Below are 13,445 nucleotides of genomic sequence, written 5' to 3' on the forward strand. Positions count from 1 at the left end.
CCTGTTGGGGTCGATGATGACTATCTGAGAATCTTGGGCAAATAAGGAAAATCTGAGGAAGGTCAAATGATCTTTTTCAATCCTAAAAAGGAATTTCTCTGGTGTGTGATATTGTTCCATGATTTCTTCCATCTTGTTATACCTTCAGTATTCTTCTCCATTTAAGTCTTCATTTCATTTGAAAATGCCTCTGTCATCTTCCTCTAATTTTCATTCTACGGACCAAACTATCTCAATGTCTCTTCTAGAACTGCCCATATTGCTTCCCTTCACATCCATTCTTTTTACATTGTAAGCTTTGCAATTCTATCTTCTCTCTCCCATGATTTTCAATTAGCCTAATTTAATCTTCTCCTTGTCATTTCCTGGTTGTTAATCTCCTGGAAATCAGCTAGTATAAATAAATGTCTATCTTGCCTGATGGAAATAATCCTAATGTAAATAATTTTTAAATGGCCCATTTAATTTTAGCATGTGAATTTTAATAGAATGTAACCACATAAATAAACATCCATGTTTCTCAATGTATAAAAATGTTAATGCTGTGGATTACAGCCTTAAAATTCTGTGCTGAGCTCTAGAACATACAACTCTGGTTCTAGTAGATCTTCTCTGTGTCTATAATCGCCCTCGTGAAGGTACTTATCAGTGATTACTTTCACACAGCTTTTTATCTAGTTTCTTACAAAAAGGAAAATTCAAAGGCAACAGGAATTGATGTTTCAAGTTTGTCTAGCAGTTTGTCAACCCTGGCTGCATGTTAGAAATCCTGGGGAGTGTCTAAAAATTAGTGATATCTGGGCTTTATCCCAGACCAATTCATTCAGAATCTCTTCAGTAGAGCCCATTCATCTGTATGTTTTAGAAACTCCCCAGGGAAATCTAACATGTAACCGAAATTGAGAACTGCTGAGCCTATGGCCAAGAATATGAAAAAAGAATGATGATAAGTAAAAAATGTTGAAAAAGTTAATGGTCAGTACTACATTTAAGTCTGCAACTATATCCTCAGAGACGGCTAAGAGTCCTCTCTTTGGCCCAGTGCTGGATTTCTGCTTGTCCAAATGTGAGGTAAAAAACCAGGCCAAACATGTTGACAGCAGCAGCAAGGAAAAAGACATTCCTCCATCCAGACACAGAATCCTGGAGGAAAAAAAAAAAAAAATACACAGAATTCAGCCTCACAGTTCCTTCTCCACTAGTTCTAGAAATCCTCCATTTTGTATATTGCAACACTGATCACAAAGAATCTAGGGAACAATATGCAATAACCACTGAGCACCTTGAATTCTCAAAGAAGGTTTTATGAAACTGATGGAAACAAGAGGATGCTAAAATGAACACTGGGTTCTGGCTTGGATGAGCTTTTCTTTAAACCCAAGTAAATTAACCTACACTAATGTTTTTCTAGAAATTTGGATCTCAACATTCTTGAAAATATCATTATTACTCATTTTAAATTATGCCTAAAACAACAGCTTTAAGATTTTCACTCTTGTGTTCTCTCTGATTTGTTTTGTTTTTGACTCTTGACATCCATCACACCAACCCCCTGGATGGACATCTCAATATGATGTGAGTTACATTTGGTCTGACTGTATGATTTCCCTCATCCAGCCCTTGTAAGTCACAGTTCATTTCTGGCATTATAGTCAAAGTGGATTCCTAGCAATTTGGTCAAAATCAACCTGAAAATAGATCACCTAGAGATGTATTGAAAACAAAACAAATCTTTTTCTGTAAGTTGGCTCATGTCATCCTGCCATCCATCCCAGCCTGGTTCTGCCTTTCCATCCTCCCTACCAGACCACACTTGGTACTGAGCAAGCCTCACGGGCTATGCTCCGTGCTTTGTGTCACAGCCTTTCTCTTTCCACCCAAAATTTAACCTCCCTTCAAGCTGGCTTTGGGACCCTTTGGGTTTCCATTTTGTGATTTTTTTTTTAGAAATTGGAATTAATCTGAACAGACTGTTCATAACCTTCCCCTTCTGATCCTGTGTCTTCATCTCTTATCCTTGACATGTATCATTCACTCTGGTCATAACTAAGAGCTGTTTCATACTTTTGTTCCTCTAGGAAGTCATATGTGCTATTTTCTCTGCCTGAACTGCTCATTTTCATTAATCTAATACCTATTCATCTTTAGAAATTCAGCTTTTACTTCTCTTTCCCTGGGAAATGTGAACTACCAGACTCTGATTAGAGTCCCCTAAGAATAGAGTAATTGTGCTGGCATCCAGGCTTATTTTCCCCATCAGACCATACAATCCTTGCAGACAGAGGCCCTGTTGTGAATCCCCAGTGCCTAAAACAATACCTGCCACTTGCAGATGTTCAATAAACTGGCCCAACCTGACTGATAAGGAATCCGGTGGCAGTGGAAGAGATGATTCCTGCGATGAGCCCAAATCCCCTTGAGATTCCCATGAGGAAACTTGCATACCTGCGGGGAGATGATTTTATATAGAAAGCTGCCTATCACTCTTCAGCAACTCAATTTTAATGCAGTTCAGCTTTAATAGCAAAGTCATTTAGCCTAACGCAGGTTTTTTCTGTTCACTTCAAAATAGTTAGGGCAATGTCTGTTTGCCAAACCTGAAATCACCTATCCACCGACTCAACAACTAGGAAACAATTCTGTCTCTCAGGAGCTCAGGTTCCCACCCCAGCATCTCAGCATGGCAGGCAGTTTGCGCAGTGGATGAGACAACATACACTGGACAAACATACACTGGACAGACGGCCTGGGTCCAAATCCTGGCTCTGCCTTTGTGTGACCTCAGGCATGTCACTTAAACTTCTTGTGCCTCAATCATCTCCCTCATAAAGTAAGAATAACAATAGGACATGTAGTTATGCAGACCAGATGTGTTAATACATGAGAAGTCCTTTGAATAGGGTCTGGCTCAGGACAGGTGTATACATATGTGGTAGCTAATATCATCAACACTTTGGAAGCTTTTCCAAAACACGTGTGTGGGTCCTTTCCCAGAACACACAGTCTAATCTCTAGTGGAGAAGCTAAGGAAGTTTCATTTACTTGTCACTGGCCAAGATTGGCACTGTTTTTCTAAAAACACCTTAGGTCATGGCCACATACTGACATTTCTAGTTATTTTTCATTACTCTGCCATCATTTTGTGCATGTCAACAACAGGAAGCAGTTGCAAGAAGACTGAGGCCTAAGCCTCCGGAAGGGCCTGGGGGAGGGGAACAAACAGGTCAAATCTTACCGGGGAGCGACATCTAGGGTGTTGATGATGAATCCTGAATCACACAGGTTGCTGGTCCCAGGAATAAGTATCAGCAAAATAATAGTTGTTGTGTAACTGGAAGCCACAAAAGGCAGGGCGACAGCACACAGTGATGGAAGGAGGAGCCCTGGGCAATGGGGACACACCATCAGGAAACTTCTCTGACCATGTGTGGATAAAGGGATTGGTTAACCGAGTCCCCGCATCCTTACCTAGGGATGAAAAGAGTTTTCGGACGGTGATTAATCTGAGAAGATTCCTGGACAGCAGGAAATCTGCCAACTGACCTCCTAGAATCGTACAACTTGAGGCAGCAATAAAAGGCAGGGAGGACAGAACACCACTCTGAAGGGAGGAAATGTATACAGTAAGTAGTTACAGAGGCGCATATGAGCTTATGAGCTTATCAGTTACACAGAGCAACCATTAGCCCACCCTCCTGACACTTGGAGTTGCTTTAAGGAAATTAGCATCCTTTTCCACATGAGGAGAACACTTTCTCAGGTAAGAGAGCCAGAACTTGCATTACACTGGTCTCCAGAGAAAAGCACTACTCATTTCTAAGGGAAATTGAAGCATCAGCTAGTATGGCAGCATTGCATAGTGGTTAAGAACACAGATACTGCAGCAGCTCTACCACTCGGTAATTGTGTAATCCAGGGCAAGTCATCTCCCCTCTGTGTCCCCATTTCTACACCTGTGCAATGGAAATCATTACAATGTCTCTCAATCATTGTGAGGGTTAAATGAGTGGTTATGTGTAAAGTCAGAATGTAGTAGGCAGCACAGAACTGTTTCTTCTTATTGCCATTATCATGTTCATAGAAGTACAGGAAGCATACTCACATCTCTGATGTTGACATGGAGCACAGAACTGATGTACGTTGGTAGATAAGTTATGATTATGGTGCATAACCAGAAATGGCTGAAAAAACCCGTGAAAATGGCCCAAAGTGGCAGGCATCTGACCATAGCCTTTATGGGGACAGATCGTCTAGGAGAACTGGACTGAGAGGAAATATCTAATCAGTATGGGTATTAGAACAGGACAGAGGATGCCTCACCTGAGAGCCCCACACCCTACCCTGGAGATCTCTGCATGGCCCACAGGTAGAAGGGCTGCACTGTACCTGTTGAGCCAGTGAAGACATGATGTGGTCCTTTTCCCTGACGCTTATGCATGGGTGATGCATGGGGTCATCATAAATCACCATGAACCACAGGAGACAGCAGACACAGCCAATGCTACCTGGGAAGCTGGGATCCAATTAGTTTTCAGGTAGATTTGTGTGCTAGGGGAAGGGAGTTTCCTCTGAAGTAGCACACATCACCCCAAAACACACATATCAATTCATGGTTGTTCCACCATCATGACCTAAAGTTTCCCACTTCTTCATCTCAACTCATCTACAAATCGCCTTTTGACTAAATGTAGAGTGCCATTTGTCAATGTCAGAGCCCTCTCAACAGAGCAGAAGCATGAACGTACCACTGTATAGCTGATTAGTTACTCTTCAGACTCCAGTGGATATATCGTGGTGTGTCATTAGCAACAACTTCTTAATACACACATTACTGTCTTATTTTAGAAGATCTGAATAGTCAGGATTGAAGAGAAAAGTATTCATCCATATACAAAACAACCTGCCATAAAATGAGTGTGGCAAGGAAAATTTACCAACACATTTGCAAAAGACAGTGTTATTTGTATTCAAACAATACATCCGTTATGGATTTCCAGAAAAATATTTCTTGACAGTACCTGATCAACATGTGTGGACAAAAATGACCTGGGATTAGCATCATTAATGAGAAAGCCATCCTAGCTGGAACCATATTGAGAATAGAAACTTGTCTCATTGCTGAGATTTGTCACCTGAAGAGGTTCTATGTTAAAAGACTCTGTGGACTAATGTTCTTTAAATTTCCTCTAATTACTGGATTTATCCATTCTTTTATTTATAAAGCTATAAGTCAGGCACTATGATAGTACCAAAGTGATAAAAAAAATATGGAATGAATTTCTTGCCTCAGTCATTTCATAATCTAGTGGAGAGGCAGAAGGGGAAATAAATAATTACATGCCAACACAGCCTAGAAAAGAAATTATCAGTAAGCATCATAGAGGACAGAAAGACTTAATCTGATGGGATAAGTCTTGGTAGTCCCCATAGGGAGGTGTACATTTAATTTGAGCTTTGCATGATTCACCTGGTAGAAAATAGGTTAAGGGCATCTTGGCAGAAATAATAATTATAATAAAATATGAAGACATATTGAAAATGTGCTTCACCAGCTCTGACATATTAACCATATAGAGCAACTAGACCTGGTGTTTCAGACGTGGTGGCAGAGATTCTACAGAAGATGCCTGGGGTGGGTGTGTAAGGCTACACTCCTGATTTCTCAGAAGTCAGCACCATGCACATGGTCATCTCTTAGACTAGACTAAGAAATCTACCAATCCTCAACATTCTTCGTCATCTCCCATTTAACAATGGACATTTTCTCTCAAATGGGAAGAATGTGGGCGATAGGTAATGTAAGCCTAAAAACAAATGCCTGGGAAGTGGAGGTGTTAGGAGTTAAGAGAAAGTGACTCACCAAAGATGTAGAAGATAAAAGGCCAGCCCAATGTCTGTGAGATTAGTCCCCCCACGCAGAGGATGATGAAGGACCCAAATGCTGCCCCTGAAGAGAAGAGGGATAAAAAACACTGAGGAAAATAGCAAAGGTTGAGACTGAGTGACTTCCCTGGATGTTGTCCCAACAAAGAGGTGGCAGACTTAGAATTACTGGGTGATGAGAGTCTTTCTTCTAGCTAACAGATCTCCCCCAATAAAGTCATGAGAAGTAATTAGAAATAATCAATAATAACAATATGCCACCTGACACTTCAACGGCTCCTTAACTCCAATGTGACCAAATACAAATCCCTTTGTTTGTCATAGAAACTCTCTGCAAACATAGCCCACCAGTATTTCCTTATAATTAGAGTTACATTCTGGCAGGGGCAATATGAGGTTGGCAACAGAAAAGGAAACTCTTACAAAAACTAATAAGATAAAGTCCTTGACCTCAAGGGGATTTCAGCCCAGTTGCAGAGAAAAACGTGAACAAAATTCACTATTATAAGTGTAATAAATTGTAGACCTTGGAGTCTGAACATATTTTTCAGAGACCCATAATAAGAAATGTATCTTTCATGGCAACACAACATATACACAAATACACACACACACACACACACACACACACACACTTCAAACAAGAGTTTCATGAATCAATACTTAGTCTTACTGTGTTCAATTCACTCCCAAAATTTCCATTCTATTCTATTCACTTTCATTTTAAAAATACTGGTTTTGACCTACTTAATTGATTTTATGACCCCTTCAATGGGTCCCAATATATGCAATTTGAAAAAAAAGAATGTGGAATATAAATATGATAATAAAACTACAATTTTCTTTGAAAGTATACATGAGAAAATTAAAACTGATGATAGGATTCACAAACTGTTTACATGAGCTAAGAGTAGGATGGATGGAATTTTGGTAAAAGAAGCTGGGAGCAAAAGACCTTCCAGGAAAATGAGCCAGTAGAAGTAGAGCCAGAGAGAAGTTAAGTGCAGACTATACATGCTACAATCTGAGCATTGCTTACAGAGGGATGTTGAGTGCAAAGGCAGGTTGGGACCAAATGGTAGAGCATCTTTATATCCATGCAATAAGGAGGTCAGTCTTCTGTAATCATGAAGGCACACACTGAAGATTCCCAAGCAGGTTAGCAAAAATGCCCTGTCTGTGCTTTAGGGAGATAACCTGGCTTTGATGAGAAGTTTGAAGGAAACAAAGCTAGAGGAGAGAGAAGACCAACTGAGCATTTGTAGATAGAAGAGATGCTGACAACTGCAATGGAAGGAGCCACACAGGACGGTGGCTTTGGAGTAAAAATCTGCAGGGTGCAGCCACGCATTGGACTGGGGAGTGAGAGGCTTGATGACCCTCAGTTCTGTTCTTCAAGTACACATTCTCAGTGCTACCAGTTGGGGCAAATAGCAATGATGTAGTTATCAAGTCCTTACGATCACAAGCTCTGGTGGGGGAGGGTAGAATGGTGATTGAGAGTGTACACTCTGGGACCAAATTGCCGGGTTTCAAATATCAGTTCTACTGTCAGGTATTTATTTGTCTCTGGGAAATTTACTTAATCTCTGCATACTTTGATTCCCTCCTTTGTAAAATGAGAGTTAAGATTGGTTCAAGATGGCAGAGTAGAAGGACGTGCTCTCATTGCCTCTTACAAGAACACCAGAATCATGACTAACAGCTGAACAATCATTGACAGGAAGACACTGGAACTCACCAAAAAATATACCCCACATCCAAAGACAAAGGAGAAGCCACAATGAGACGGTAGGAGGGGCGCAATCACAATAAAATCAAATCCTATAACTGCTGGGTGGGTGACTCACAAACCGGAGAACACCTATACCACAGAAGTCCACCCGCTGGAGTGAAAGTTCTGAGCGCCACGTCAGGCTTCCCAATCTGGGGGTCCGGCAATGGAAGGAGGAATTCCTAGAGAATCAGACTTTGAAGCCTAGCAGGATTTGATTGCAGGACTTCGACAGGACTGGGGGAAACAGCGACTCCACTCTTGGACGGCACACACAAAGTAGTGTGCACATCGGGACCTAGGAGAAGGAGCAGTGACCCATAGGAGACTGAAGCAGACATACCTGCTAGTGTTGGAGGGTCTCCTGTAGAGGCGGGGGGTGACTGTGTGTCACCATGAGTACAAGGAAACTGGCAGGAGAAGTTCTGGGAAGTACTCCTTGGCGTGAGCCCTACCAGAGTCTGCCATTAGCCTCACCAAAGAGGCCCAGTAGGCTCCAGTGTTGGGTCACCTCAGGCCAAACAGCCAACAGGGAGGGAACCCAGCCCCGCCAATCAGCAGACGAGTGGATTAAAGTTTTACTGAGCTCTGCCCACCAAAGCAACAGCCAGCTCTACCCACCACCAGTCCCTCCCATCAGGAAACTTGCACAAGGCTCTTAGATAGCTTCATCCACCAGAGGGCAGACAACAGAAGCAAGAAGAACTACAATCCTGTAGCCTGTGGAACAAAAACCTCATTCACAGAAAGATAGAGAAGATGAAAAGGCAGAGGGCTATGTACCAGATGAAGGAACAAAATAAAACCCCAGAAACACAACTAAATGAAGGGGAGATAGACAACCTTCCAGAAAAAGAATTCAGAATAATGATAGTGAAGATAATCCAGGATCTCGGAAAAAGAATGGAGGCAAAGATCGAGAAGATGCAAGAAATGTTTAACAAAGATCAAGAAGAATTAAAGAACAAACAAACAGAGATGAACAACACAATAACTGAAATGAAAAATACACTAGAAGGAATCAATAGCAGAATAACTGAGGCAGAAGAATGGATAAGTGACCTGGAAGACAGAATGGTTGAATTCACTGTTGCAGAACAGAATAAAGAAGAAAGAATGAAAAGAAATGAAGAAAGCCTAAGAGACCTCTGGGACAACATTAAACGCAACAACATTCACATTATAGGGGTCCCAGAAGGAGAAGAGAGAGAGAAAGGACCCGAGAAAATATTTGAAGAGATTATGGTTGAAAACGTCCCTAACATGGGAAAGGAAATAGCCACCCAATTCCAGGAAGTGCAGAGAGTCCCATACAGAATAAACCCAAGGAGAAACACACCAAGACACATAGTAATCAAATTGGCAAAAATTAAAGACAAAGAAAAATTATTGAAAGCAGCAAGGGAAAAATGACAAAAACATACAAGGGAACTCCCATAAGGTTAACAGCTGATTTCTCAGCAGAAACTTTACAAGCCAGAAGAGAGTGGCATTATATACTTAAAGTGATGAAAAGGAAGAACCTACAACCAAGACTGCTCTACCCAGCAAGGATCTCATTCAGATTCGATGGAGAAATCAAAAGCTTTACAGACAAGCAAAAGCTAAGAGAATTTAGCACCACCAAACCAGCTCTACAACAAGTGCTAAAGGAACTTCTCTAAGTGGGAAACACAAGATAAGAAAAGGACCTACGAAAACAAACCCAAAACAATTAAGAAAATAGTCATAGGAAAATACATATCAATAATTACCTTAAACATGAATGGATTAAATGTTCCACCTAAAAGACACAGGCTCGCTGAATGGATACAAAAACAAGACCCATATATAAATGTCTACAAGAGACCCATTCAGACCTAGGGACACATTCAGACTGAAAGTGAGGGGATGGAAAAAGATATTCCATGCAAATGGAAATCACAAGAAAGCTGGAGTAGCAATACTCATATCAGATAAAATTGACTTTAAAATAAAGAATGTTACAAGAGATGAGCAAGGATACTACATAATGATCAAGGGATCAATCTAAGAAGAAAATATAACAATTATAAATATATATACACCCAACATAGGAGCACCACAATACATAAGGCAACTGCTAACAGCTCTAAAAGAGGAAATTGACAGTAACACAATAATAGTGGGGGACTTTAACACCTCACTTACAACAAGGGACAGATCATCCAGACAGAAAAATAATAAGGAAACACAAGCTTTAAATGACACAATAGACCAGATAGATTTAATTGATATTTATAGGACATTTCATCCAAAAACAGCAGGTTACACTTTCTTCTCAAGTGTGCACAGAACCTTCTTCAGGACAGATCACATCTTGGGTCACAAATCAATCCTCAGTAAATTTAAGAAAATTGAAATCATATCAAGCATCTTTTCTGACCACAATGCTATGAGATTAGAAATCAATTACAGGGGAAAAAAACGTAAAAAGCACAACCACATGGAGGCTAAACAATATGTTACTAAATAACCAAGAGATCACTGAAGAAATCAAAGAGGAAATCAAAAAATACCTAGAGACAAATAACAATGAAAACACGATGATCCAAAACCTATGGGATGCAGCAAAAGCAGTTCTAAGAGGGAAATTTACAGTTATACAAGCCTACCTCAACAAATGAGAAAAATCTCAAATAAACAATCTAACCTTACACCTAAAGGAACTAGAAAAAGAAGAACAAACAAAACTCAAAGTTAGCAGAAGGAAAGAAATCATAAAGATCAGAGCAGAAATAAATGAAATAGAAAAGAAGAAAACAATAGTAAAGATCAATAAAACTAAAAGCTGGTTCTTTGAGAAGATAAACAAAAATGATAAACCTTTAGCCAGACTCAAGAAAAAGACGGAGAGGACTCAAATCAATAAAATTAGAAATGAAAAAGGAGAAGTTACAACAGACACCACAGAAATACAAAGCATCCTAAGAGACTACTACAAGCAACTCTATGCCAACAAAATGGACAACCTGGAAAAAATGGACAAATTCTTAGAAAGGTATAACCTTCCAAGACTGAACCAGGAAGAAATAGAAAATATGAACAGATCAATCACAAGTAATGAAACAGAAACTGTCATTAAAAATCTTCTAACACACAAAAGTCCAGGACCAGATGGCTTCACAGGTGAATTCTATCAAACATTTAGAGAAGAGCTGACACGCATCCTTCTCAAACTCTTCCAAAAAATTTCGGAGGAAGGAACACTCCCAAACTCCTTCTATGAGGCCACCATCACCCTGATACCAAAACCAGACAAAGATGTCACAAAAAAAGAAAATTAAGACCAATATCACTGATGAATATAGATGCAAAAATCCTCAACAAAATACTACCAAACAGAATCCAACAACACATTAAAAGGATCATACACCATGATCAAGTGGGATTTATCCCAGGGATGCAAGGATTTTTCAGTATATGCAAATCAATCAATGTGATACCCCATATTAACAAACTGGAGAAGAAAAACCATATGATCTTCTCAATAGATGCAGAAAAAGCTTTTGACAAAATTCAACACCCATTTATGATAAAAACTCTACAGAAAATGGGCATAGAGGGAGTCTACCTCTACATAATAAAGGCCATGTATGACAAACCCACAGCAAACATCATTCTCAATGGTGAAAAACTGAAAGCATTTCCTCTAAGATCAGGAACAAGACAAGGTGTCCATTCTCGCCACTATTATTCAACATAGTTTTGGAAGTCCTAGCCACGGCAATCAGAGAAGAAAAAGAAATAAAAGGAATACAATTTGGAAAAGAAGAAGTAAAACTGACACTGTTTGCAGATGCCATGATACTATACATAGAGAATCCTAAAGATGCCACCAGAAAACTACTAGACCTAATCAATGAATTTGGTAAAGTTGCAGGATACAAAATTAATGCACTGAAATCTCTTGCATTCCTATACACTAATGATGAAAAATCTGAAAGAGAAATTAAGGAAACACTCCCATTTACCATTGCAATGAAAAGAATAAAATACCTAGGAATAAACCTACCTAGGGAGACAAAAGACCTGTATGCAGAAAACTATAAGACACTGATGAAAGAAATTAAAGATGATACCAACAAATGGAGAGATATTCCATGTTCTTGGATTGGAAGAATCAATACTGTGAAAATGACTATACTACCCAAAGCAATCTACAGATTCAGTGCAATCCCTATCAAATTACCAATGGCATTTTTTACAGAACTGAAACAAAAAAATCTTAAAATTTGTATGGAGACACAAAAGACCCCAAATAGTCAAAGCAGCCTTGAGGGAAAAAAATGGAACAGGAGGAATCAGATTCCCTGACTTCAGACTATACTACAAAGCTACAAAAATCAAGACAATATGGTACTGGCACAAAAACAGAAATATAGATCAATGGAACAGGATAGAAAGCCTAGAGATAAACCCATGCATCTATGGTCAACTAATCTATGACAAAGGAGGCAAGGATATACAATGGAGAAAAGATAGTCTCTTCAATAAGTGGTGCTGGGAAAACTGGACAGCTACATGTAAAAGAATGAAATTAGAACACTCCCTAACACCATACACAAAAATAAACTCAAAATGGGTTAGAGACCTAAATATAAGACCAGACACTATAAAACTCTTAGAGGAAAACATCGGAAGAACACTCTTTGACATAAATCACAGCAAGATCTTTTCTGATCCACCTCCTAGAGTAATGGAAATAAAAACAAAAATAAACAAGTGGGACCTAATGAAACTTAAAACCTTTGGCAACGCCAAGGAAACTACAAACAAGATGAAATGACAACCCTCAGAAAGGGAAAAAATATTTGCAAATGAATCAATGGACAAAGGCTTAATCTCCAAAATATATAAACAGTTCACTCAGCTCAATATTAAAAAAACAAACAACCCAATCAGAAAATGGGCAGAAGGCCTAAATAGACATTTCTTCAAAGAGGACATACAGATGGCCAAGAAGCACATGAAAAGCTGCTCAACATCACTAATTACTAGAGAAATGTAAATCAAAACTACAATGAGGTATCACATCACACCAGTTAGAATGGGCATCATCAGAAAATCTACAAACAACAAATACTGGAGAGGGTGTGGAGAAAAGGGAACCCTCTTGCACTGTTGGTGGGAATGTAAATTGATACAGCCAATATGGAGAACAGTATGGAGGTTCCTTAAAAAAACTAAACATAGAACTACCATACGACCCAGCAATCCCAGTACTGGGCATATACCCTGAGAAAACCATAATTCAAAAAGACACATGCACTCCAATGTTCAGTGCTGCGCCGTTTACAGTAGCCAGGTCATGGAAGCAACCTAAATGCCCATAGACAGAAGAATGGATAAAGAAGATGTGGTACATACATACAATGGAATATTACTCAGCCAATAAAGGAATGAAATTGAGTCATTTGTTAGAGACGTGGATGAATCTAGAGACTGTCATACACAGTGAAGTAAGTCAGAAAGAGAAAAACAAATATTGTATATAAATGCATATATGTGGAACCTAGAAAAATGGTACAGATGAACTGGTTTGCAGGGCAGAAATAGAGACACAGATGTAGAGAACAAACATATGGACACCAAGGGGGGAAAGCAGTGGGGGGTGGGGGGTGGTGGTCTAATGAATTGGGAGATTGGGATTGACATGTATACACTGATGTGTATAAAATGGATGACTAACAAGAACTTGCTGTATAAAAAAATAAATAAAATAAAATTCAAAAGAAAAGAAAATGAGAGTTAAAAATTATCTTCAAAG

At 39.4% G+C, this 13,445-nt stretch overlaps 1 protein-coding gene across 1 annotated transcript in view; it reads right to left on the reverse strand.

The window, feature by feature from the left end:
- Window positions 1–921: 921 nt before the first annotated feature.
- The window catches only part of SLC17A2 (solute carrier family 17 member 2), a 67,846-nt gene continuing 55,322 nt past the window's right edge, over window positions 922–13,445 (reverse strand). Inside the window, exons 7-13 of the mRNA XM_079935693.1 lie at window positions 5,861–5,947; window positions 4,387–4,505; window positions 4,103–4,264; window positions 3,469–3,601; window positions 3,236–3,383; window positions 2,355–2,445; window positions 922–1,143 (exon numbers count right to left, since the gene is read on the reverse strand). Coding sequence (XP_079791819.1) covers window positions 1,009–1,143; window positions 2,355–2,445; window positions 3,236–3,383; window positions 3,469–3,601; window positions 4,103–4,264; window positions 4,387–4,505; window positions 5,861–5,947 — 875 coding nt within the window. The 3' untranslated portion in view covers window positions 922–1,008. The remainder of the gene's footprint in view (window positions 1,144–2,354; window positions 2,446–3,235; window positions 3,384–3,468; window positions 3,602–4,102; window positions 4,265–4,386; window positions 4,506–5,860; window positions 5,948–13,445) is intronic.

This window comes from Stenella coeruleoalba, assembly GCF_951394435.1.
Source record: "Stenella coeruleoalba genome assembly, chromosome: 10".
Classification (NCBI taxonomy): domain Eukaryota; kingdom Metazoa; phylum Chordata; class Mammalia; order Artiodactyla; family Delphinidae; genus Stenella; species Stenella coeruleoalba.